This window comes from Diplotaxodon limnothrissa, linkage group LG3 (genome assembly GCF_057381915.1).
Source record: "Diplotaxodon limnothrissa isolate DT_005_m linkage group LG3, D_limnothrissa_male_GT1.1, whole genome shotgun sequence".
Classification (NCBI taxonomy): domain Eukaryota; kingdom Metazoa; phylum Chordata; class Actinopteri; order Cichliformes; family Cichlidae; genus Diplotaxodon; species Diplotaxodon limnothrissa.
Window position 1 is genome coordinate 1,447,709 of NC_140598.1, and position 24,878 is coordinate 1,472,586.

At 42.7% G+C, this 24,878-nt stretch overlaps 1 protein-coding gene across 1 annotated transcript in view; it reads right to left on the minus strand.

Moving 5' to 3' along the window:
• LOC146634242 (uncharacterized) overlaps positions 1 to 22,818 on the minus strand; it is a 241,186-nt gene extending 218,368 nt beyond the window's left edge. Inside the window, exons 1-2 of the mRNA XM_085376242.1 lie at positions 22,763 to 22,818; positions 17,614 to 17,729 (exon numbers count right to left, since the gene is read on the minus strand). Coding sequence (XP_085232368.1) covers positions 17,614 to 17,702 — 89 coding nt within the window. The 5' untranslated portion in view covers positions 17,703 to 17,729; positions 22,763 to 22,818. The remainder of the gene's footprint in view (positions 1 to 17,613; positions 17,730 to 22,762) is intronic.
• Between the last annotated feature and the right edge of the window lie 2,060 nt (positions 22,819 to 24,878).

A 24,878-nucleotide genomic window follows, 5' to 3' on the forward strand; every position in this document is an offset into this window, starting at 1 on the left:
GGTATCTATGAAGCGCCTTGAGGCGACTTTTGTTGTGATTTGGCGCTATATAAATAAAATTGAATTGAATTGTTGTGAATGCAGGTATGTGACTGTGCCACACTGTTTAGAGAATTTACATTGTTTCATGTACAGCTTTAAAATATATTTCTATATTCCTTTCATTTGGGAAATTTAACATGCAATGTTAATGGTGTTGAAGTTTTTCTATTTTGGTTGTATAAATTTACCACTATACGATCACACTGCAAGTGGAAATGTAATCCTGAGAATAATGGAGGATTCCTGCGAGATTTTGTGCTGATTGCCCACGACATTAAAAAGAGCATTCTAACCATTGCCTTTTTGTTGTGAATGCAGACCAGAGAAGACACTACACAGAGGTCACATACATACATATATATATATATTTCAAAACTTACATTAACTACTGATTTTATCTACTGTTCTGATTTTATCTGTTTTGATTTTATATACTGTTTTGTTTGTTTGTTTGTTAATTAGTTAGTTTGCTTGTTTTAATCATTGTAAATCATGCTTTTTGTTTGTTTTTGTTTTTAATGTCTCTGTAAAGCACTTTGAATCACCTTGTTGTTGAATTGTGCTATACAAATAAACTTGCCTTGCCTCCACACTCTGTGCTGACTCCAATGAACGATCAGAGCTGCTGAGCCTGAACCTCTTTACTCGGTTGGAGGCGGCTGAGCCCTCCGTCTGCCACAGCAATGTTTCCAGCATCACTTTATTTTATAGCGGCTGGAAGATTTCTGAAAGTCACCAAAAACAACAAAAGTAGGACTTCCTGCTTCTCACAGAGGACTTCCTGCCAGTTCAGACAGAAAAAATAACCAAAGTATGAACAGCATTTCTTCATGGACATGACCTTTAACCTCTGACCGCTGAAGCTGGCTGACCTTTTCTGCTTCCTTTTCCATCTATTTCAAATTAAAGGCCCTCCTAATAGCTGCTGGACAGTTTTGTATTAACAAGGCTTTTATTGTGAAATACTGATTTTGTCCTTAAGAATATGTGTGGCTTTGACAAATGCTCCGTTCTTTGCTGTGAGAGACAGAGTTTAGTTTCCTGTGAGGACAGGAAGTGACGTGTGAAACTATGAGGAAGCTGAACTCTGTGGCAGTCTGCCGTGATGTTTGGCTGCACACACTAAACTGAGCTGAAAGAGAGTGTGTGTGTTTTAGTATGCAATAAGAAGTGAAACACACACACAGCAGCTGCTTTCAGCACACACACTCACTTTGTTCACACGAGGACAAAAAACTTTATTTAACTGAGCTTGTGTGACAGGAGAGCGTGAGTTTAAAGCTCTGCACAGAAGAATCACACGAGCAGGTTTCTGTGGAGCTTCACCTGAGACACGAGGAGGGAGGAGACAAGGACACGAGGAGGCGAAGGAGACCCGATGACAAAGCGCTCAGAGTACGTAGCTGCTCTGAGTGGAGGCGGCTTCATGGTGTGATGGTGGATAAAAGGCTGAAACATGCTGAAGGTGGTATTTGACTGCAGGCTGGAAGCATCACACTGCATGACAGCGCTCGTCTCCCTGCTGCACACACGTCTGACTCTTCTTCTGTGTTTCCAGATTAGAGAGCAACAGGCATGAAGTCATCACCTGTGTGGCCTCGTTTACTAATGTTTGTATGAAAAAGTTCAAACTTCTTGGAGATGTTGGAACAAACACAGTGGTGTGTATGTTTGGAAACACTGGGGGCCAAGCTCAGCGTCTGCTCAGCTCCATCCACATCTTTGCCTTATTTTACACACGACTCCATCAGGTTACAGCTGAACGATGAACGCACTGCTTCCTGCCACAGGCTGCAGATCAGTCAGCGTTCTGATGGCGCCGATCTTTTCACCCAATGACATCTGTCGTCACAGTCACATGACTCCTCTTTGTGTGAATTAAAGTTTTCTATCTGCGTTTTATTTATTTCACACAAACTGTTGTTGTAATGTCATCAAATGTCCACTAGATGTCAGCAGTCATCAGAGTACATCAGCCTTCATGCTCTGAATACACAAACATACATGTGCACTTAAATGAGCTCACGTTATTGATCTGATGGATCGCCTTTGTTTTTATAAGTCAGTGTTACCATGGAAACGACACTAACACACTATCTAAACATACAGTGGATTTATTTGACTTTAGTCTTGAATGGAAACAATAACCTGACATCTTTGATCATCAGAGCGTCACCTGTAACCATGGTTACTGACCTACAGCCTCACATCACCAAACCCACGAGGACGAAGCAGCTCTGAGCAGCGTCACTGCTGAGAACACCAACATGTGCAGGAAAGCTGTGCTGGCTTTGATTCTCTGCCTGTTTACAGCTTCTGTAGGTGAGTGTTTGCATGAGAAAGATGGAATCATGTGTCCATGCACAGGTACACGTGTCTGTTTCTACACGTGTGCATCATGTCACACCCTTCTAATGCTGGAAGGAAATTAAAACAGCATTTTCTTCACTTCTGTGCTGTTTTCTATTCTACGTTTTTATTTTTGCATTTCTGTGAAGATTCAAACACTGATTATCTTTCACATGTCAAGTGTTTCTATTACCGTGCGCTCACAGACTTGGAAGGAGCGCTTGCTTGTTTTATACTGGTGTATTTAAGTCTGTGTGCTGAATGACAGACCCTGATTCATGTGCATGAGGAGAAAAAGCAGTGATTCGAGTGTGTTTATATGTGTTGACAGATTCATGTTTAAGCTTTGCCTCAGACTTCAGTGTGCAGGAAAAGGACATGAAAATGAGTGGAAGGAGCATTTTGATGTAAAATATTTGATAGATGAAGGTAAAGTTTGACAGCAGATCGACCAGGGTGCGCACAGGGGGGGGGGGGTTTCATGGGGCCACAGAACCAAAACAAGAGGCAACATTGAACTGTTTCATCCATGAAGTGAATTTATTTGAAGCACAAACAAAGTGAACGAACATTTAACAATCAAACTGAAGATTTCACATCCTGCACATCTTTAAAAAGCACTGACTGACATCACTGTGGACTGAAACGTCTGCATGCACGAGTCCATAGTTACAGAGAAGTCCACCCAAGGAGGACTTTCCTACCAGCTGGGCTGGAAGCTGCGCCTCCTGTCCCCCATTCATGTGGTGGGAACGTCCTCACACTGGGGGGGGGGTCGTCCTCGCTCCTGCTGATGTCTGAAAGAGACGAACGTGGAGTAAACACGAGGATGTAACTGAGAACTACAGTAACTTATTACTTTATCTTTTGATTGTTATCCATTAGTGTTAATGAAACTGAGTGCATGGAGTTTAATCACAGGGCAGTGTGAGACACACAGGTCTGAGGGCTGGTCCACTGCGTCCCTCACAGCTCGTGTCCTCCTCCTCCTCCTCTCTGTAGTTCCCTCACGCTCTCCATCTTCATCTTTGCTAACAGGGAACAAACGTCTGTGTCTTTCATGTCAGCTGATGTTGTTCCAGCTGTGACGCTGAAAGCTGAGCTCCTGTCTCATGAGCGACAGCTTCATGTTTCATGGTTAAAGTAAAAGGATGAGGTCTGTCTCTGAGCCTGTGCGGACCGGATTTGTTCAATGTTAAAGTCATGACGCTGGATTCCACTGTGACGTCACCAAACCGTACCGCTTACCTTCGTCTTGTCACGTGTTTTCACGTTAGTCGGCTTTAACGATGCGCTTGTGCTCTTTTTTCTCCTTTCTTCTTGTTCCGAAACCCGCGGGCTGAGAGAGCCAGTGTGCAGCGCACTAAAGAGTCCGTGTTAAACACAAACTAGAACACTAGTTCCAGTTTCCGTAAGAAATTAATTCATCATCGCATCTTCAGCCTTCGCGGGACCGAAGATGTCTAAGACATAGAAATGCTTATTATGGGTTCACCTGATGTCATTGAAAAGATGCACATAGGTAACGCGCAGGCCGTCCAGCGCCGAGGTTTATCTTATCACCTCGAGTCTGCGACACTCTCTCCATGTCCTCTCAGATAAGGGCGCGCACATTTCTGCACGATCTTCTAAATTACAAAGAGTGATTCACAAAACAGAAGCTGACCATCACAAACCAAACATGGCTCCACTGAGCGTCAACCTATCACCAGAATTTACTGATAATCTAAAGACTCACATAACTCGTTTTGTCTCATTTTGTCTTAGTTTGAGACATAAGTGCATGATTATAATACTGTGTAGTTAGATGAGACAGAACTGATGCTTCCTCTTAATTATCCTCTTCATTTTTCCCGAGCCTCAGCAGTGGAAGCCTGAAATGACATGACAACGATCCCGTGCCAAGGAGCGCTCAGCCACACTGTTAAGTAGCTCCCCAACAAGGCTTGATCAGGTCCAGGTGTGTGATGAACTTCAAGTGTGGCCAGCCAGCTGGCAGGGCCACCCACCCACCAGGCCTGAAGGTGCCTGTCACAGCCACATCCACACACGCAAACACACCTTCCTATACACACACAAGCATGGACACGAGAACAGCAGCACAGTGCAGAAACACACATAATATAAAAGGAGTCATAACTGCTCATGGACTGGGTCGCTCAGACCCAGGTCCCTGACATGGACGGAGTTTTGGGCACAGATTACTGATTACTGGCAGATTACAGATTACTGGCTCCTGACTACAGTAGCCGTAATCCATCAAGCGAAGTGGTGCGGCTTCGTAGCTTACCAAAGTCGTACTAAAACATTTTTGACAGATTTTTGAGCGACGTGTACCACATAAAATAGGGCTCGCAAAATCGCTAGCCCGACGTCCCGGAGCTAGCGATATGTCCGGTCGGGCGACCAAAATCTATCTCAGCCCCGCCCGTCAGGTTATCATATAGCCCGACGGGCGGGGCTGAGATAGATTTTGGTCGCCCGACCGGACATATCGCTAGCTCCGGGACGTCGGGCTAGCGATTTTGCGACTTTGTGATCAGCACAACGAGAATTCATACATAAGGCGCACTGGATTATAAAGCGCACTGCTGATTTTTGAGATAATTAAAGGTGTTGGGTCTAAACTCAGACCCTGCTGTATCCAGGACTTATTCCCGTGAAAGAAAAACAAGGCAACAGTGATCGATCGTTTACTTGCAAGGGAGGCCTCGTCGGTATCTCAGCTCATTACGAATGACCCCGACAATGGCCTCCTCTCGCTGCCTTTTATTGGGAAAACAGTTCATCACAGCAAGGCAACGCCCAAATGGTTCTAAGACAAGACATTGTATGTATATGTGTGAACTTCTGTATGTATGTAAGAATGTGTGTGTGTGTGTGTGTGTGTCCTCCTGCTGGGCAGGAAGCTTACATCAAAAAGACCGTCACAAGGATGTGTCTGCAATAAAAGACTACAGCCCCCCACCCAGAACCTCGAGAGGGAGGGGGGCAGTGGAATTCCTTGCATCACAGAGTTAAAACGATGTAGAGATGGTAAGCATAAAAATGACAACATTTAACAGTTCAGTCTAACAAAAGGATTATAAGTGCACCTTAAAGTGCAGAAGATACGGTAGTCACTGTTGTTACTGGGAGCAGAAGAGTTATAGCACAAAAACATTTTTGAGTAAGATAAGATAAGATAAGATAACCTTTATTAGTCCCACACATGGGAAATTTGTTTTGTCACAGCAGGAAGTGGACAGTGCAAAAGTTATGAGGCAAAAATTAGAATACAATAAGAATAAATACAGTACACAGCTGTACAGAATAGAATAAAATAAAATACTATATACAGTAGAATAAAATAAAATAAATATACAATAAGATAAAAATAGAATACAAATACTATATACAACTGAGTAAAAATACAACGATGACAGAAAGGATTATTGCACTTAGTGTTATTGCACATGTGTGGATGTGTGTGCTTGATCAGTTAAAGTCTTTGTTGTGGAGTCTGACAGCAGTGGGGAGGAAAGACCTGCGAAATCTCTCCGTCCCACACCGTGGGTGCCGCAGTCTCCCACTGAAGGAGCTGCTCAGTGCTGTCACAGTCTGCTGCATGGGGTGGGAGATGTTGTCCAACAGGGATGACAGCTTAGCCGCCGTTCTCCTGTCACTCACCACCTCCACTGGGTCCAGAGGGCATCCTAGAACAGAGCTGGCCCTTCGGATCACCCTGTTCAGTCTCTTCCTGTCCCCAGCAGAGATGCTGCCGCCCCAGCAGACCACGCCATAAAAGATAGCAGAAGCCACCACAGAGTCATAGAAGGTCTTCAGGAGTGGGCCCTCCACTCCAAACGACCTGAGTCTCCGCAGCAGGTACAGCCTGCTCTGCCCTTTCCTGTAGAGGGCGTCTGAGTTATGAGTCCAGTCCAGTCTATTGTTCAGATGAACACCAAGGTACCTGTAGCTGTCCACAGCCTCAATGTCCATACCCTGGATGTTCAGTGGTTGCAGTGGAGAATGCTTGTGCCTGCGGAAGTCTACCACCAGCTCCTTGGTTTTACTGGCGTTGATCTGGAGGTAGTTCAGCTGGCACCAGTCCACAAAGTCTTGAGTCAGTCCTCTGTACTCCTTGTCGTCCCCATCAGTGATGAGGCCGACTATTGCAGAGTCATCAGAGAACTTCTGCAGGAAGCACTGGGTGGAGTTGTGGGAGAAGTCTGCAGTGTAGATGGTGAAGAAGAACGGAGCCAGAACCGTTCCCTGTGGGCCCCCGTACTGCAGACGACCCTGTCCGACACACAGCCCTGAGTCCTCACATACTGTGGTCGGTCGGTGAGGTAGTCCAGGATCCAGGTAGTGAGGTGATGGTCCACTCCTGAGTTCTCCAGCTTGTCCTTTAGAACCGAGGGAAGAATAGTGTTGAAGGCACTGGAGAAATCAAAGAACATGATTCTCACAGTGCTTCCAGCGGTCTCCAGGTGAGCGAGGGAACGATGTAGGAGGTGAATGACGGCATCATCCGCTCCAATGCCAGGCTGGTAGGCAAACTGAAGTAAACATAAGAGTAACAAACTCTGGGTTTTTATACAAAATTTCACCTGAGCCCTTCATACATTTCAAACTATATTGCAATCCATTCAGGCACTGCCAGTGAAAACTTGTTAATAGCTACATGAAAATACTTGGATTCAGCACTTTAATTAAGATGTGATTTTATGTTGGTAAAAGTGAAAGAGTTTACAATATTCTGACAAGGCAAAAATCAGTAATTATACAGTAAATATATCAGAAAATATCCTGCAGACATTGCCATGAACCAAAAAATAAAAACCCAACAAAAAATTAAATTAAAACTGATAACATCAGAAGTATGTGGGGAAAAAAATCAAATTCTAAAAGAAAACAAAAAAACATGCAGAAATTTGCAATCACACATTTGGTGAAAGGTTTAAATGAAAATGTTTAAATATAATATTAAAAACTACATGAAACAAATAGATATTGTTAAGAAATACACTATCATGCCATGAAAAAGTTAAAAATTACACATCTATAATTGTTGTAAGATAAGATAAGATAAGATAACCTTTATTAGTCCCACACGTGGGAAATTTGTTTTGTCACAGCAGGAAGTGGACAGTGCAAAAGTTATGAGGCAAAAATTAGAATACAATAAGAATAAATACAGTACACAGCTGTACAGAATAGAATAAAATAATATACTATATACAGTAGAATAAAATAGAATAAAAATATACAATAAGATAAAAATAGAATACGAATGCTATATACAACTGAGTAAAAATACAACGATGCCAGAAAAGATTATTGCACTATTGTGTGTCATAACCCAAATTCATGGTGTCAAAATGCTACAAGTCAATAAGAATAAATCGATGAGTAATGCGTTTTTCTTTACTCCTTGAAGAGATTAACAGCTAGGTAGGTACAAATTCAGCGTTTGGACAGCACTGTCCTAGGAGCACTGAGAATGTTATGTTTAGTGACAGTGGCTGTTAGCAAGATCATCTGTATGTGACAGCTCTCCGTTTTATTTCAAACCTAGATGTTTATAGAGAAAGGGATCCTCCTCACGGAGAACCTCAAACATTTCTGAATCACCACCTTTCCTGCTCACAGTGTCAAAAACCCAACTAGCTTTATCTTTTCTGTTTTTCACTGTTTTTGCTTCGTCCACTTCATCTATAGTTAACACTTTTTTTTCCAGCAGGTGGTCCAGCAGACTGCTGAGAACAGGTCCTGATATACTTTCGATGAAGCTCCTCCGTATCTTTTTTGGACCAGCATCCAAAGATTTCACAGTACCAGTTGTTCCTCCAGTAGGAAAAAGACAAACCTCTGTTTCCCAAACACAGGTGGAGCTGCTCTTGTCTCTCAGACACAGGTTAATATCTGTAAAGACTTCCTTTAAGAACACCTGAAATGATGGGAAGTAGCTTTCGAAGAACTCCTCTTGAAAATCAGCTTGTTTTGGTAGAACTTTAATGAGGTCATGTTCAGGATCAGTGGCCAGAGTGTAAGCCTGCTTTGGATGCAGTTTGCAGTCAGAGGTTGTCTCGATGTATATCTCAGTTTTGTCTGACTTCTTCCTGTCACGCCGCATTTTGGGGAACACAATATTACGTGGCAACATGAACACACTGAGGACAGATCTGGGATTACAATCGTTTGGGGGTTTGTAGAAGAGCAGAACCAATGATTGGACTGGGTCGGGAGGAGAGTCTTCATCCTTGACATTACCATAAGCAGAAAACCCTTCGATATTTATAATAGCATGAGTTTTGGTTATCTGGTGAGGGTGGATAAACTCGATGCCCTCATCTTTCACATGAGCAACCTGCAAGAACTGGCCTCCACCTGTGGAGATGACCTCACAGTGTAGGATATGAAGCTGACACACAGACTGCTGAGGACACGTGATGTCAAACAGGGGTCCTGCAGGCTTCTTGTGGTGTTGGGCCAGCAGCCTTCTGTTCCAAGGGACAGTCCTGTAAACCACATCTCCTTCTCCCTTCATGACAAACATCAGGTTGGTCACACTGCACTGGTACAGGCCTGGACAGGAGCACTGGAACATGTAGGTTTCATCACCAAAATCATCAACACTGATGTTGGGTGTATACTCATGTAACTTCATGGATGGTAAGCTTGCTGCCCGTGTTAAGTTGTTCCTTGGTACGTTGCTCAATAAAGATGAGTGACTTTGAGAGCGAGTCAGGCAGCAGAAAGCTGTGGAGCAGATGTGCAGGTGGGAGCTTGGTAGCAGGGTGCTGCTCACTGAATTAAACTCAGTCCCTACAGGTGTTTCTCCTGTATGATTTTCAACATCTGGATGGGTTTCTGCTTGCCAGGGAGAAGCTCCAAAAGGGTTTTCAAGCTTTTCTTCATTGCTGCATTCAGGAGACCCAGTTACCAGTAGACTGTGAGAAAGTGTGGAAACAGACGATTTACTTTGGTATCTGCTGTAGTTCATAGGTTCACAGTTTAATTTAGTAACCTGACTTCTAAGTCTCAAGTTCTTCTCTATTATACTATTAAATTTCAGGCAATCACAAAGTTTGTGAAGAATGTATGTCACCAAATTTAAATCAGACCACATATGGTCCTTTTAGTGTTCAGGTCAGTTACTTTTCGTAAGTTCTGAGGCGATCTGTAGCACCTCCTCTACTGTCTCTGTTCTCCGTCAACATATGGCTAATTACTGACACAACACTATTTGACAGTGAGATAGACCAGGCCGAAGAGAGATAATAATGACATAATAATATATGTCATATAATAATAACACATTATGAAATTTCTTAACCCAGTCTTCCTTAACTGGGTGAAGGACATTTTCTAGGACATCTGCCAGTCAGTGACATTTTTCTTCATCTCACAACAGGACACTGCAAGCAACATGGAATACACAGAGTTTCTGATTTCTCAGACTTTATATCTAATTTAGTTCTGAGCTCAGATAAAATAATTATTGTGGGTGATTTTAACATCCATGTAGATGCTAAAAATGACAGCCTCAACATGGCATTTAATCTGTTATTAGACTCAATTGGTTTCTCTCAAAATGTAAAAGAACCCACCCACCACTTTAATCACACTCTAGATCTTGTTTTAACATATGGCATAGAAACTGAACATTTAACAGTGTTTCCTGAAAACCCTCTCCTGTCTGATCATTTCCTGATAACATTTACATTTACAATAATTGATTACACAGCGGTGGAGAGTAGACTTTATCACAGTAGATGTCTTTCTGAAAGCGCTGTAACTAAGTTTAAGAATATAATCCACCCACTGTTATCACCTTCAATGTCCTGTACCAACACAGAGCAGAGCAGCTATCTGAACGCTGCTCCAACAGAGGTCGATTATCTTGTTAATAATTTCACCTCCTCACTACGTACGACTCTGGATACTGTAGCTCCTGTGAAAACTAAGGTCTCTAATCAGAAGTACCTGACTCCGTGGTATAATTCTCAAACACGTAGCCTAAAGCAGATGACTCGTAATCTGGAGAGGAAATGGCGTGTCACAAATTTAGAGGATCATCATTTAGCCTGGAGAAATAGTTTGCTGCTTTATAAGAAAGCCCTCCACAAAGCCAGAACATCTTACTATTCATCACTGATTGAAGAAAATAAGAACAACCCCAGGTTTCTCTTCAGCTCTGTAGCCAGGCTGACAAACAGTCAGAGCTCTTTTGAGCCAACCATCCCTTTAACGTTAACTAGTAATGACTTCATGAACTTCTTCACAAATAAAATTTTTATCATTAGAGAAAAAATGACCAATAATCATCCCACAGATGTAATATTATCTACAGCTACTCTTAGTACCATTGATGTTAAGTTAGACTCTTTTTCTCCAATTGATCTTTCTGAGTTAACTTCAATAATTACTTCCTCCAAACCATCAACGTGTCTTTTAGACCCCATTCCTACAAAACTGCTCAAAGAAGTCCTGCCATTAATTAATTCTTCCATCTTAAATGACAAACTTGTCTGGTGGTGTGTGTTAGAGGGATCTGAATTAAACTGTAATTAACCAGAAGCAATGTAAACCGTAAAGTGAGTTATCACATAATCTGTTCCATCAGGTTGAGTTTGTTTTTTAGTAATTATGGTCACCTGGCACACCTTTAGTTTAATGGGAAGAGCAAGCGGACATATGCCGTTTGGCGAATAGTGGCTTGCCTGGGTTTGAGTCGGACCTGTGGCCCTGGTCTTCCCTCTCTCGCTCCCTCTGCTTTTCTGTCAGTCTCTACTGTCCCTATCAAATAAATCCAAAAAAGACCCCCATTCTTTTTTTAAATAACAAATAAAATAATTATAATTTGGTCACCTGTATGAAGGTTTTTCAGCCTCAGTCATTTGTGCTTTTCTGAAATCCTAAAAAGTGGACAGTAAAAAAGAGATTAGTAAATGACTTCACGCAATTGATGGTTTTCTATAACAGGACGAGACTGCTGATACTCAACTGCACACAGGGACACTGAGGAACCAGTATGCCAGACTGCAAACCCAGGATAAAGAGTTTGAGTGAATGTGGTGTTGAAGGTGTGGAGGTGGATCAGAGTGTCAGAGGAGACTCTGTAGAAGGACAGAGTGCCAGCAGGACAGTCCACATACACTGCTGCTCTGTTAGAGACAGAGGAGGAGGAGGAGGAGGAGATGGATGTTTGACTGTTATTGTGACAGACAGACTGAGGACCATCATCAGAGCAGCTCAGACTCCAGGACTGATCATTGAATCCAAACACACAGTCATCTCTGTCTCCTTTCCTTCTGATGCTTCTGTAACTCACTGATATATAAACGTATCCTCTCCACTCGACCTCCCAGTAACAGCGACCAGTCAGACCATTTCTACACAGCAGCTGATTCCAAACATCAAATCTGTCTGGATGATCAGGATATGACTGAACCTCCTCCACACGTGTCACCTTCCTGTTGTTGTCAGACAGTTGGAGCTCTGTGTTCACTGTGTTTGTGTCGATTGTGAGTTGACAGGAATCTGATGGAGAGAACAAACACAATCCAGCTGCAGTTATTGATCCATCATCTGTTCATTGATTGACACTTTGATGATGACTCCTGACATGATGAAGATGGTTGAATGTGTGCTGCTTTGTTTTCATGAATCCCATTAAAAACACACTTACACTTCCTCAGACCTGGTCTCAACCATCGGACTCCAGCAGGCTCCACCCTGAAAGGAGGAGGGGGGTCAGAGCAGCACAGTCAGTTTCAGTTTATTTGTCATATGCAAGTTAGCACAGGGTCAACATTGCAATGAAATGTGTTTGACGAGCAGCAGTCACTCAGCAGCATGATACAGTAGGAGAAAATAAAATAAAATAATAATAAAATAGAAAAATAGTAAGGAGCAAATATTAGAAAGACGTGGTAAAAGAGAAAAGATGACTAAATATATATGTATCTATAAATATAAATATATGTACACTAGTGATTAAATAAGAAACATGACGGGGGGGCAGATGGGACATTGCACAGGAATGAGCAGCAGAAAATCACAGTATTGCACTTTTAAATATAGATATCAATAAAGTGGAGTGACCAGTGCAGATTAAACAGAGTACTTGTGAAGCTGCAGCTTCTGAGTGCTGTGTTGTGTGTGTTTAAGTGTTGTGGTTGAGGTGTCGTATGGTTGGTGGTAGAAACTGTGTTTAAGTCTTGTAGTCCAAGCAGACAGGCTCCTGTAACGTCTGCCAGATGGTAACAAGAACAGCTGATGTGCTGGGTGGCTGTGGTCCTTGATGATGCTGTGTGCTTTACGGAGGCACAGCTGGAGATAAATGTCCTGAATGGCAGGAAGCCTCGTGCCAGTGATGTGCTCTGCTGCCTTCACCCTCTGTAGTGATTTTCGGCTGCTGGCAGAGCAGCTTCGTACAAAACTGTGATGCAGCTCATCAGCAAGCTCTCGATCGCACACCTGTAGAAATTTGAGGTGATGTTGGCGTTCATGCCAAACTTCCTCAGCCTCCTCAGGAAGTAAAGTCGCTGGCGAGCTTTCCTGATAGCAACGTCTGTGTGAAGCAGTGTCTGTGTGAAGGGTCCAGGAGAAGTCCTCAGTGATGTTCGGCATGAGCCCCCGCATCCTCAGGACCTTCTATCACTGTGCCATTGAGAGCATCCTCACTGGATGCATCACCACCTGGTATGGCAACAGCACCGCCTACAACTGCAAAGCTCTCCAGCGAGTAGTGCGGTGCTCTGAACGGATAATTGGAGGTGAGCTTCCCTCCCTCCAAGACATCTACAGGAAGCGGTGCCTGAGGAAAGCGGGGAGGATCATCAAGGACTCCAGTCACCCCAGCCATAAACTGTTCAGACTGCTTCCATCAAGAAGGAGGTTCTGCAGCATCCGGTCCCGTACCAGCAGACTGAGAGACAGCTTCTTCCACCAGGCCATCAGACTGCTGAACACGTCATAGACACCTCAGCTTCACTACTGGAACTTCAACATTATGCACTCCATACTGTACAGTAATGCCACTGTTTTGCACATATTCAACTCTGTATATTTTATATATTTTATTATTGTTTACTCTATTTAATTTGTAAAATATGTGTACACACACACACACACACACACACACACGTAGAAAAACATTTAGTATACACATCCAGGAATGCATATACTATTATATATTGTACATATATTTATTAGTTTCAGATGTAGCCATTCTTGTATTTTGCTCGTTTGTGTTGTTGTGTTTGCACATCTCTGTTCCAGACACCACTCGTACAGCACCATCACCTCCTCTCTATAGGCCGTCTGATCATTGTCTGTGATGAGGCCTATGATGGTTGTGTCATCCGCAAACTTGATGATGATGTTGGACTCTTGTTTAGCAACACAGTCGTGTGTGAGCAGGGAATATAGGAGGGGGCTAAGCTCACAACCCTGTGGCGAATGTGAAAACAAAATCCATGAATCCACATGGTAGGATTTGTAAAGAATTTATTGGTAAATCAGGGTGGAAAATAAGTATTTGGTCAATAACAAAAATACAACTCAATACTTTGTAACATAACCTTTGTTGGCAATAACAGAGGTCAAACGTTTACTATAGGTCTTTACCAGGTTTGCACACACAGTAGCTGGTATTTTGGCCCATTCCTCCATGCAGATCTTCTCGAGAGCAGTGATGTTTTGGGGCTGTCGCCGAGCAACACGGACTTTCAACTCCCGCCACAGATTTTCTATGGGGTTGAGGTCTGGAGACTGGCTAGGCCACTCCAGGACTTTCAAATGCTTCTTACGGAGCCACTCCTTTGTTGCCCGGGCGGTGTGTTTTGGATCATTGTCATGTTGGAAGACCCAGCCTCGTTTCATCTTCAAAGTTCTCACTGATGGAAGGAGGTTTTGGCTCAAAATCTCACGATACATGGCCCCATTCATTCTGTCCTTAACACGGATCAGTCGTCCTGTCCCCTTGGCAGAAAAACAGCCCCATAGCATGATGTTTCCACCCCCATGCTTCACAGTAGGTATGGTGTTCTTGGGATGCAACTCAGTATTCTTCTTCCTCCAAACACGACGAGTTGAGTTTATACCAAAAAGTTCTACTTTGGTTTCATCTGACCACATGACATTCTCCCAATCCTCTGCTGTATCATCCATGTGCTCTCTGGCAAACTTCAGACGGGCCTGGACATGCACTGGCTTCAGCAGCGGAACACGTCTGGCACTGCGGGATTTGATTCCCTGCCGTTGTAGTGTGTTACTGATGGTGACCTTTGTTACTTTGGTCCCAGCTCTCTGCAGGTCATTCACCAGGTCCCCCCGTGTGGTTCTGGGATCTTTGCTCACCGTTCCCATGATCATTTTGACCCCACGGGATGAGATCTTGCGTGGAGCCCCAGATCGAGGGAGATTATCAGTGGTCTTGTATGTCTTCCATTTTCTGATGATTGCTCCCACAGTTGATTTTTTCACACCAAGCTGCTTGCCTATTGTAGATTCACTCTTCCCAGTCTGGTGCAGGTCTACAATACTTTTCCTGGTGTCCTTCGAAAGCTCTTTGGTCTTGGCCATGGCGGAGTTTGGAGTCTGACTGTTTGAGGCTGTGGACAGGTGTCTTTTATACAGATGATGAGTTCAAACAGGTGCCATTCATACAGGTAACGAGTGGGGGACAGAAAAGCTTCTTACAGAAGACGTTACAGGTCTGTGAGAGCCAGAGATTTTCCATGTTTGAGGTGACCAAATACTTATTTTCCACCCTGATTTACCAATAAATTCTTTACAAATCCTACCATGTGGATTCATGGATTTTTTTTCACATTCTGTCTCTCACAGTTGAAGTGTACCTCTGGTGCAAATTACTGACCTCTGTCATCATTTTAGGTGGGGGAACTTGCACAATCGGTGGCTGACTAAATACTTTTTTGCCCCACTGTATATTTATAATATACTATAACTTCTATAATTATATGTATAATTTATCTATTTTGAACATTTTATACTTTAACACTTAACACATGAAAGTCACATTCACAACTTAGTTATAACTCACGTTTCTGTAGCAAAGGACGGTACAGAGTCCACGGACCGAGCACTTCGAAGAGACCGAACACTTCCCAGAGGCAGAAGCGGAGACCGAACACTTCCCAGGAACAGATCACTTCCCATGGATCCAGACTCTGTTTCAGAAAAGTCCTTCCTTCTAAGAGGAGAGGAAGACCTCAAGGAACTCTCTCCAGCTCTGACAGAGAGAAAAATACATCTGTTAGTCATTTTCCACTGAAGCTTTTCTCTACTCTCTGATCCTGGCTCTGTTAGAACTATCCTCCTGTTAAAATGTAGTTTTTCCTTCCCACTGTCACCAGGTGCTGCTCATAGTAGATCACCTGATTGTTGTTGTCTCTCTAATATTGTACATTTTATCTTACAGTAGAAAGTCAGTTGATTTTTGTTGTGAGCATATTTTAATCTTTTGATTAGAATCTAAACTCAACCTGTCATTCAATAAAATGTTTTCAATGGAAATAAATTTTGTTTATATTATTTAACTGTAAATGTTTTAATAAAAAATAAATGATAAATATATTTTTCAGGGGTCTGTACATTAGTTTGGAAAGAAATAACTCGTGTACTTGCTCCACTGTCTGTGTTACACCCTTTCTGTCTGTGTAACCTAATAAAAGGATCATTTACAACCAGAGCAGCTTTTAACATGAGGTGGTGTCATCACAAATGTAACCAGGATTCTGCCTCTCAGCGAGTCTTGTTTTGTTGTTTTGGATTCATCGTGTAAGAGTCAGAGGTTTTTGACCGACCACGTTGCATACATATTTCTCAGAGTTCCTTCCTCAAAGAGCAAAATAGCATAAATCAAGCATTCAGTCAATGGAATTTGGAAACGTCTCTGGACTTAACTAAAGGAAGTCCAGTACATGCAGTGTACTGCTTGTGTCAAAGCCTAAAGCAAAAGATGTTGTGTTGTGTGTGAATAAATGTGTCTTCAATTAAATCTTATACTTTATTATTTCAGGGCAAGCAATGAATTGAAAAACAAATTATTGGGAACTGCTAATGAATTTCTGGTGCTGATAATTGGATTGGTTCAAGCATCAAAGGTAACTAATCCTACTGAACAGCTCGTTAAGTAGAACGCACGTCCAACAGGCAGCATGAACGATTATTTCATTTTTATTTAGTAGGGTGGATTTTAATGGTGGACAAATGGGGAGAAGATTGTTGGGGATGGTTTCTCCTCTTTGGTCTTTAGACAAGATGTTCGGTTCTTATGACAAAGTTTGATTCCTTTGTGTTTAAAGACAAATCCCCTGATTGTGAAGCGGTTTGATAAACAGCTGATATTTAATTTCTTTAGAAACTGTCTTGTGATTTTATTTCCTGGTAGAAAACGGTCTTCTTGGCACTAAAGACAGACAGCAGCTTACTGTTGTTTTCTATGAAACTCAAACTGATCTATAATCTATAATAAAATATATATAATATAATCTATAATCTAAGAAGTAATTACTGATGGTTGAGTTTTGAGTATAAGTGATTTCTATGCTTAACTGAGTTTACCGCTAACTTCCTCCACAGCATGACTGATGCAGAAACCATGAGCACGAGCATCACTTCCTGTTTGATGAAGTGGATTTTCAGTTGTTTTAAAGAGACAGTTTAAATGGACTGAGGGAACGACGTGTTTGTAGTTTATATCCAACAACATCAAGCAGTTTAATCAAAGAGTTCATGTTACTAACAGCTCACCTCTCTGCAGGTTTGACATTTCTTCTAAAGCTGGTGCTACGACTGGAGGTGTAGACAGAAAAAAAGCTGTGTAGAGGTTCAGCAGGTCTCTTGTAGAAACTGTTAGAGAAGGAAAACGTGTTTTTCATTTGCAGCCACAGAAGCTGATGAAGACTCAGAATCCCTTCGTTGTTCCAAAAATAAACTTGTTTGCAGGCTGAGCATGAGCAAAAGGAAGAACAGAGCGCCACCCAGAGGTAAACAGTTTTTTACACGGTAACAGCTCACCTCTCTGCAGCAGACTCAGGCTGGGATTCAAATTCAATGGAGAAATGTTTAGACCCATCACTCTTACAGGACACACAGCTGGGTGGAGGTCCAGGCTGGTCCCTGTGAATAATGATGGAGCAGTGATGTGAGTGCTGAGCTGTGACATGGAGAAGAGTCATGGACAGTTAGAGATGGTCATCTCACCTCTGAGCTTTGGTCTGGCTCTCATGTTCCCCACACAGAGTGCTTTTAGAGGGAGGGGCTCCCTCCTCTCTGTCCTCACACTGATCCATGCTGCTCAGCTCACACACACTTTCTACCTGCAGAGGAAACAAATCATTCATGTGCACATCAGCTGATGTCCATCATGTGTGCTGTCCAAACATCAGCTGCTTCTTTCCTGCTTCATCTCAGTGTCAGCTGCATGCAGTCAGACAGCAGTGTGAGGCAGAGGAAGCTGCCATCAGCTGCTCTGCTATCAGGCCACTAGATGGAGCCTGAAGCACACACGATGCATTCACTGACACACACTGATGCACTGTGACTGGAAGCTTCAGTCCATTAATATTCAGTCAGTCCAACATGTGTGAACAACATTTGCAAAAGCTTCACACTAATATCTGTGGTCAGGATAAATGTGAGTGCCAACCAGAGTTGTTACTAAAGTTGCTTCACTGCTGAAAACAGTTATCAGTCTAACAATATTCAGCATAGTGTGTATGGGAAATTCTTTTACTGATGTATTAATCACATTATCTTATTGTATGATGCCTTGGTGCCACTGGATTTTAACATGTCTCACACTCAGACGTTACTGCCGGGCTCACACTGTGCGATTTTTTCAGTCACGTTATTCAGCTCCTGCTCAAACTGCACGATTGACTCGCAGGGGTTAGAAGGTCATAGGTCACGATGCAGGTCTCACACTATACCGCCCGATGCTCTGATGCGACCTGAGTGCTCACACTGTGCCTCCATAACATGAAGGTTATAACAGAAAATCTGTCGCTCTCTCTGTCTTTCACTCACACAGACACACCACCACCATCAACTTTGCTAAATTGCTAATGAAAAACATGATCAGGCAGCTGTGATTGAGCAGCATGTAAATCCAACTATTTTCACGGTTGTTGTGGTCGTGATAATTTTGTGAGGCCACATCGAAAAGGCTCGGATGAGCTTTTCAAAGTTCTACAAGTTGTGCCTCCATCGCTTGTGTCCAGATCACACGCTGCACAGCTGTGCTGCTCCATCTTTTTCACCGACGTTTACGTGTTTGTGCGTGAGCAGTGTGACAAACTGCGGTGACACCCTCACGACGGTCGCGAGGATTTCAAACAGGTTTAATTTTTTATGACCGAGCGATTGATGATCGCGAGCTGGTCGTGAGGTGCTAATCGCGTCTCGTTACCCCACGTATACTACACGACGCACGATGAAGGCCAAAATCGGGCCGATCACCAAAATGGTCGCACGACTCATCGGCTCAAAATGGGCCAAAGATGGCACAGTGTGCATTAGACAAATGGTGGGGGTGTAGTAAGGATGTTGGGGGAAACAGGAACTCCACAGAAGAGTCTTTTGTGTCTTCGAGGACTCTGGGAGTGTGAAGCTTAAGATGTGAAACAGCTGTGCACTGCCTTTAGTTCCTGGAGAAGGTTTTAAACTGAGAGCCATGCTGGGCTCAGACTCTGCTGACCGTCTGTGCCGCGGACATGTGGGCTCTCCACAAGACCTCAGGGACCTGCTGCGGTGATAAGAAAGAAGAAGATCACTTAAGTAAGTTGGAGCTACACCGTGCAGGGCCCTATAGGTCATGATTATGATCTTAAATTGGACCCTGAACTTGACAGGGAGCCAGTGCAGCTGAATCAGCAGGGGCGTGGCATGGGAGTGTTTGTGATGCTGTGTCAGAAGCCTGGCAGCAGCAGTCTGAACACCCTGCAGTCGTTCCAGGGAGGCGTTACTTAAACAAGTAAACAAGGAATTACAATAGTCTAAGCGAGATGAGACAAAAGCATGAAGAATCATTTCCAGTTCAGAGCGTGACACAATGGGACTCAGTGATATTTCTTCAATGGTAAAAACAAGAGCGAACCAAAGATTTAACGTGTGTGTCAGAGCTGGGTCAAAGGTAACACCAAGGTTCCTAATGGAGGATTTAATATAAGAAGCAAGAGGGCCTCGATTTTTAACCTCGAGGGTTGTATAATATATAATGTTCTTCTCCCCCTTTTGCACAAGTGGAGGAGCAGCCAGGTTACATTTCACTGCGTGTTGTACTTGTATACGAATAAAGAATCATGACTCTTGTCTGAACATCTGACTTCACCTGTTGACATACCTGATGTCTAATTATCTGTTAATGTTTTTTCATTTTGCCAAACTTAATTTTCCAATTTCATTGATCATTATCAATAATTTCATTTTAATTTGTGTTTAGTTTTTATTTCTGTTTTAACTTTTCCACATCTAGTTTTAGTTGTGAGTTCAGTTCTAGTGAACTACAATAACTTGTGTGTTTTGTAACACTTCTAGAGTTTGTGACGCAGTATTTTCAAGACCGACATGTTGAATCTGTGTCTAACACACTTTTTTTTAAAGAACTTTATTTAACAAAAATGAGTATACAACATACGAACAGATGAAGTATACAAAAGGACAGAACATGAACACACAAAGCCAGGGGTAAAAGAAAAAGGTAACAATTATATGAATACATGCAAAAATACACATATTGTTTTTTGTTGGTGCAGTCTGATATTGATTGTATGTACATTTGCACATCCTTAAATAATGACAGAAATGTGGTGTTTTGTTAGTAAACTTACATTATGGATAAAAAATTTAGCTAAAAGTATTAACAAATTTATCATAAAAACATTTCTCATACTTCTTGGGGAACTTAAAGAAAAAGAATAAAACATTTTCCATCATAAAGAAAACTCCCTTAAAATATGGACAATAACAAAGCTGCTAAATTCTTCCAGAATCTCTGTGAAAGAACAGAACCAAGAAAGATGTGTCACAGTTTCTGGATGATCCCCACAGAAAGTACAATTAGTATTAATGTCCCTTATAAATGTGACCATGTAGTGACTGGCTGGATAACATTTATGTAGAATTTTATATGAGACTTCTTTCACCTTATTGACAATCAAATATTTATGGGGGACCATCCAGACTGTCTTCCAGGTGATATCTGGAACATGTCGGTTCCAGTAAGATTTTACATATGGGAGAGACGATATCTTCTTGGCATAAACTACGTATTCTCTTATTGCTGTGACCAAGTTCCTGTAAAAAGCAGATTTTTCCTACTGCTGACTCAGCTGGATCAGGGAGCGTGACTGAGGCAGAGATTGAGCTGTCAGTGTTTTTATATAACATTAACGTCTAACACACATCTGTACTAAATGTTCATTTACAAACTCCGCTCTCCCGCTGCCCCTGTCAATATAAACGGCCGAGCTCAGACCACATTAAGGGTGTTTAGTCTGAGGCTACGTCCACACGTATTTTTGAAAACGGAGATTTTCCGTTTCAAAAAAATAATCTCGTCCACACATAAAGGCAGAAATGAAGGAAAACGCTGCTATGAACATGCCAAAGCAGCAGGTGGCGCTAGATTCCTAACCGTGCAGAAATGTTGGCCAATCAGAAGTCTAGAAGCCTCGGTGGGAAATAGTAAACCAAGCTGGGGTCGTATGTGTGGAGGGACAGTAACTGTGTGTATATGTAAGCATTTAAACACTGCAGAGAGTAGAATTAACAGTATTGTAGAAATTCATTTCACCGAAACAATAACTTCAATTCAATCTTTATTGGCAGACTTCATGTCCATAAAAACAAGACAAGAAACTAACGGGAAGCACTCACTGTTGGATCTGTAAGTGCTAAAATTATACTGTTACTCGAACCATCCAGTCGTTCTCTAAAACTGAACATTAACTTTCTTAAAAGTGCTTTAAAAGTCCAGACACCCACAGCTACAAACATCTGACTGGCACTACCACTTCTAGGTATCCTGCAAAGGATTCTCATCGCATCATTATATGCAACATGCAGCTTCTGCATGCTACATTGTTTGTAGGATGACCACAAGGGGGCAGTATATAGCGGTGTGCAATACGCTTTAAACAAAGCCACTTTAACTGGAAGTGAACAAAAGCTGAATTTGCGTGCAATAGTATTTGCCTGCACATAGAGCTTACATCGTTGTCTGTATATGTCATAATTCATCTGCTCAGTAATAAAGTGACCGAGGTATTTCACCTTTTTATGAACTTCAAGAGTTTTTTGTGCCAGTTTAAACAAAGGGAAATTTAGCTGATTGGTTCTACATATCAAAACAGCACTTTTAGCAGCATTGTACTCAATGTCATATTGCACACCATATTCAGTACAGACATTAAGATCCTGTAACCCAGCACTGCTTGGACTAAAAACAACCAGGTCATCTGCATACATGAGATGATTTATCAGTGCTTTACCTAATATACACCCAGTGTTACAGGCTCTCAGCTGTATGGACAAATCATCGACATATAAATTAAATAAAATTGGAGACAAAATCCCACCCCGTCTAACACCATTGCTGACACCAAAGGGGGCAGAAATACTGCTTCCCCATTTTGCAGCTTTGTCCTTCATAACTGGTACCAGTAAAATACACAGCACTGAGTCTGGTAATATGCCATGAATCATAAACCCAGTGAAGCAGAGTGCTACATGTTTTAAATGTTCTGCAGTGATGTGATCCAAACCAGAGGATTTATTATCAGACAACCTATGAATGGCTTCATATACTTCATGTGTCCTTACACTTATTGTGTCATTACTCATGTCAAGATTGTCCTCATATGGATCACTTTTTATACAGTTAAACGCACTGTAATGCTGTCTCCATAATGCTGCAATGTTATCTGCCCCAGAAACACCTTCAGCAGTTGATGGTAGAGATGGTTTACAGTTATTAAGAGCTTTCACCTCTTTCCAACAAAAACAAAACAAAAACAAAAAACGGAGTTTTAGAAAATCTCCACCCTGGCCGGAGTTTTTAAAAATCTCCGTTTTCAGTGACCAAAAACGCCGTTTACGTGTGGACGAAAGGTGCAAACGCACAGAAAAATCTGCGTTTGCAAAAATACCCGGGTACTTGTGGACGTAGCCTGACTCCCGGAGTCTGATCACACACAGACAGAGGCGGACACACTCGGCCTCGTTAGAAAACATTACGCACTGACTTTAATACAAACACACAGTTTGTTGTGTGAAGAACTCAAACACGAGCTGAACAAACAGAAAAGTTCCTAAAGACAAACTGTTAGAGGAGGAAACGAAGCAAACTTACAGTTTCTTCACACCAACAAGCTCCACTGCACGAAGCTCAGCAAAGACGAAGGAAACAGCCAAAGATGCGTTTGAGGACACTCGGGAGCATCCAAACACTACGGATTGCGTTCACGTAAACCTCGGAAACTCGCAAACCTCCGGCAGGTGGATACACAGTAGACATGTTTTAAAAGGCGACGAGAACAATTCAGTAACAGCGCCTCACTTCTCACGGACCGGGTAGATGGCATGAAACTGTGGCCCGATGTTAGCTACATCAACATTATTAACTTGTATTTTCCAAAGACGTTGATGGCGAGGAGTTACGTAATTATAAGAGCACCGAGGCATATAGTCATGTGTGCGAAGGGGAGGGCGGGTTACCTTTTAAGCGCAGATGGTAGGAAACTGAATATTCAAATAAAAGTTAGAAATAATTGCTTAAAAATATGCTGGTGGCAGGGGTGGGGGCCAAAGCCTAAGACCCTACCCCCAACACCCCTAACCCTGCAAACCCATTGATCACAAATAATGTGGTGATAGAATATGGAATTTATTATTAAGACGTTTATGAATATGGTGAGCTAACAAACAGTAGCCACAATGCACACATTATGCTTTGTGTGTTGTTCAGTATTGTAACGTTCGCAAGAACCAGACGTTTGGATCTCAGTTGTCCGTTTATTCGGTAACACAGGCAAACGGGCCGCTACCTCCGGGAGAGTGCTCTCGTACAGCCCCTCACTTCAGCCCCGCACAGTCACACAACAACAAGGACCCCCCTCCCCTTCCTGCACACATTGACTCCATTTTTCCTGCAGCACAACCAAACATGCATCTTAAAGAAATAACAACAGTGTGCAGAGATAACCAACATGCCACTGTAAACAACATTTAACCATCATTACAGTACATTTCTATGCAAAACCAGAGGGATTTCAATACACAGCAGTGTATTTGTCACGGCGGAGCGGGGCGCGAATGGGCGTGGAAAGGAAGAAAGGAAAGAAAGCCCCGACTTTATTACCACCGTGGGTTTTGTGCGAAGGAAGAAAATCTTCCTCCAACCGGGTTGAGCAGTGGAGCCACCGAGGGGGAAGCACACAATACAACTGTCAGATTAAAATATGATTTATTATCTTTAAAATAAATTAAAACAACCTTGGCCAAGGGATAACAAACAATCAATAAACCAACATTAAAAGTCCTGTGGCCTGCGCCGCGACCTAAAAGTCCCAGGGAGCTAAGAAATCCAGCGAAGTATAAAAAGGGAAACCCAGCGGAGTCCTCTCCTTCCTTTGCGCGTCCCGATATGCTGGAGAAAGGGAGGAGCGGCAGTCACTATTCTTCTAGACAGTTTTACTTCATAAAAAGGGATAAGTGAGAGACTTACCCCGGGTGGGCAGAGCTCTCAACTCCGCCCGCCGCTTCTTTAAAACTGCAAATCGGCACAGCCGTCTCGTGCCTTCCGCTGGTGCTGTCTCCGCTCTCCCCGCTGGTGCCTCTGCGGTCTCATTCGTCTCGAGCCTCCAGCCCGAAGCCGAGGCCCTCAGCCTCTAGCCTTCAAGCGCAGCCGTGAATCACAGTTCTACAGCCCAAGCCTTCTCTCCATATCTCTGGCTCGGCTTCTCAGTCACTCCGGTCACTCTCTTTCGTCTCTTCCGCTCCGAGCCTCCAGCCCGAAGCCGAGGCGCTCAGCCTCTAGCCTTCGAGCGTAACTCCTCAAAGCAAAGCTTTCCTTCCCCACTCGTCCTCAAAGAGCGCTCCTTTCTGTCGTCTACGCGGCCCTCTTATTGGCCTCTCTGGTACCTCTCAGGTGAAATCAAGTTAGTAATCAGATAGGGGTGGAGTCTTTACAGGACAGGTGTTCAATTAAATAGGATAAAAACCTGCAATAGAACTCATCCAAACAAACCCAATATACAATATTAAAATATTAAACAGATAAAACATCGCAAAACATGCACAGTAAAACTAAATAACTTGTCCCGTTTCACCCCGTGACACATTGACAGTTGAAACCAGATGTTTACAAACACTTTAGGGGGAAAACATAGAAACATTTTTTTTACTGTACAACATCAATTTGGAGTAAACTTGTTTTGTTTTGGATAAATAAAGATTGAAATATCTTT